The sequence below is a fragment of the Aplysia californica genome, unplaced genomic scaffold, assembly GCF_000002075.1.
Source record: "Aplysia californica isolate F4 #8 unplaced genomic scaffold, AplCal3.0 scaffold00426, whole genome shotgun sequence".
NCBI classification, from domain to species: domain Eukaryota; kingdom Metazoa; phylum Mollusca; class Gastropoda; order Aplysiida; family Aplysiidae; genus Aplysia; species Aplysia californica.
The window spans coordinates 231,712-234,357 of NW_004797696.1; the positions used below are offsets into that span (position 1 = coordinate 231,712).

The window sequence follows — 2,646 nt, forward strand, 5'->3', positions numbered from 1 at the left end:
CTCCTTCTTCTTCTTCTTCTTCTTCTTCTTCTTCTTCTTCTTCTTCTTCTTCTTCTTCTTCTTCTTCTTCTTCACAAACAAATAACTGACTTTTCCCTGTTCTGAAATGCTGCTAGTGTGTTATTGTACTTCTTTAACTCGATACATATTCATTGTGGTTGGTTGACGGTTACTCTGGTGTTGTTTGTTCATTCTTTCCTATCAGATATCTGTCGTCCTTTTCACTCCTCTTCCTGTTTGTATGTTACACTCTATATGTGGGTGGTTGATGGGTGCTCTGGTGGGGTTTGCTTCTTCTTTTCTATCAAACATCTATCGTCTCTATCTCCCCTCCCTCTTTTTTGAGTTTCTTACTCTCATGTAACACCTCTAATCTTCGGCACTTATTGACCCTATTGTATTGCTAGTACCGTTAAACTCTTACTAAAACTAAAAAACACTATATATGTCGAATCGTCGGCACTTCCCTGACCCGATTGCGTTGCTACCAGAGAAGAAAAAGAAATCGTCAGACACACCCTTACACCTTCTTTGCTTCCAAACGTACTGACGATGTTTTCCTTTGGAGCATAGCAAGGAAGCAAAAGATAAGAAGGGAGGGAAGCAGTACTTTGACGTGGGTGGCTGGCGGGCGCTCTGGTGTGGTTTGCTCCTTCTTTCCTATCAAACATCTATTGTCCTTATCTCTCCTCCTTTTTTGTTTATGTTACTCTCTTGTAACACACAATCTATTCCTCGGCACTTATATGACCTTTTTGTGTTGCAAGTGCCGCAAAACTCTTACTAAATCTAAACTTTGACTATCTACTTTCTCTATATCTGACACCCAGGCAAAGCTGCATACTTCTTTAAGATCGTCTGTCAGACGCAAAAGGCCATCCTATTGCTATTTGTAAGAATTTATTATGGGCCTCTGTAAATATTATGTCAATGTAAGTGACATTTCCTCCAAAAGATAAGTAAAGTAGTCCTATAGTTTGAATCGTTGATATCTTTTTTAACATAGGATGTGGGCGGTTGGCGGGTGCTCTGGTGTGGTTTGCTTCTTCTTTCCTATCAAACGTCTATAGTCCTCATCTCCCCTCCTTCTTTTTTATGTTTGTTACTCTTTTGTAACACCTCTTATCTTCTGGCGCTCATATGACCTTATGCAGTTGCGAGCGCCGTAAAACCTCTACTAAAACTAAATAGCATCGGATGTCAATGTCTCTTAATGTTGTGGTTTGTTTTCTCTTTTTCTTCTGTACAGGAAGTCAACGCAAAGAGAAAAGAAATAGTGGGAACACAAGCAGTTTGAAAGGCAAGAGATGCAGAGCGGATTCCTCGGATTCTGCCGTCAACTCCACAAACAATGGTGCATCCTCCTCTAAGGTAGGATTGCTTTCAGAAACTTTTTTTTTCTTAAAGTAACAGAAGATTATTATTTTCTGGTGTTTGGTGGACTCTACTTATGATCCGAATTTTTTTCCCCTAGCCCTCAGTGGTGGTCATTGTGTTGGTATATAGCTCTTAATCATAATATGTAACTGTATTTGATACTCTGAAAGGTGTTATGTATGGGTTGTCTTTGGATGCTGTGGTTTGGTTTGCTTCTTCTTCACTATCAGACATCCATGGTCCTTATCTCCCCTTTTTTTTTGTGTGTGTGTCAGTTTCTCTCTTGCAACACCTCTAATTTCCAGCTCCTATATGACCTAATTGTGTTGTAAGTGCCATAAGTCTTTGACTAAAACAATAGAAACATTTTTTGGAAAGAAATTTGCCAGTGGATTTATACTTAAAGTAACGTTATATTGATGGTCTTTGCCATTTTGGCCATATATTTTTATTTCGAGACAGTTTCAAATTCTAGTGAAATTTCTGTTTGTCATATTATGGTCAAACTTTAAACTCATCAATTGGTAGGGTTGTTGGTTCCCATATTGCCTCCAACTCAGAAAGACTGATACATAGATTCTTTGAAGACCAGTCTAGATAGTGCACTGCACTGATGGTGACAGTCCTTTCGGAGACAAGTTAAATTCAGAGGTCCGGCCTCTTAAATAACCTATTTGTGTTGATAAGGGTGTTAAACTCATACTTAAGTACGGATGGTGCTCGTTTCAACATTAGTTGATACGTTTGTTTTTGGAAATTTAAGGAAACGGCACTGGAACAACCTTTAACCAGTTTTATGCTGTGCAGTAAAACAAGGGAAAGATTTGTTTTAGACTGAACTCAGTTTCAGAGCCTTATTGTGATGAGCTAGAAGGGTGGATGGGGTAAAACGTTTTTTTTCCTTTGTTCTTTGAAAGTACATGTACAGTTGAAACTGTCCAAATGGCCACCCATTGTCGAGGAGAAAGAAAAGGTTGCCCTTGACAGATGAATGTCTTGGACAGTCTCATAACATTTTTTAAGACGCAAGGTGGGAATTGGTCTTTTTTAATTGTCGTGGACAGATGGCCGTTAAAGCAAGTTTGACTGTGATTAACACTTTTGAGTCACACAGTCAGCGGTACAAAATACCCTTTCTGGTCTGGATGACCGGAACGGATAATTTTAACCTGCGCATTATTGCACCAAGTGACTGAAAAGTTTTTGTTAAGAAATTTGATATTAAAGCAATTCTTGTTTTGTCTACTCCCACAAACAAACACCCTACCC

At 38.9% G+C, this 2,646-nt stretch overlaps 1 protein-coding gene across 1 annotated transcript in view; it reads left to right on the top strand.

Moving 5' to 3' along the window:
- The window catches only part of ER (estrogen receptor), a gene marked incomplete at its 3' end in the record, with an annotated part of 29,021 nt that overhangs the window by 22,288 nt on the left and 4,087 nt on the right, over positions 1–2,646 (top strand). Inside the window, 1 exon segment of the mRNA NM_001204719.1 lies at positions 1,250–1,371. Coding sequence (NP_001191648.1) covers positions 1,250–1,371 — 122 coding nt within the window.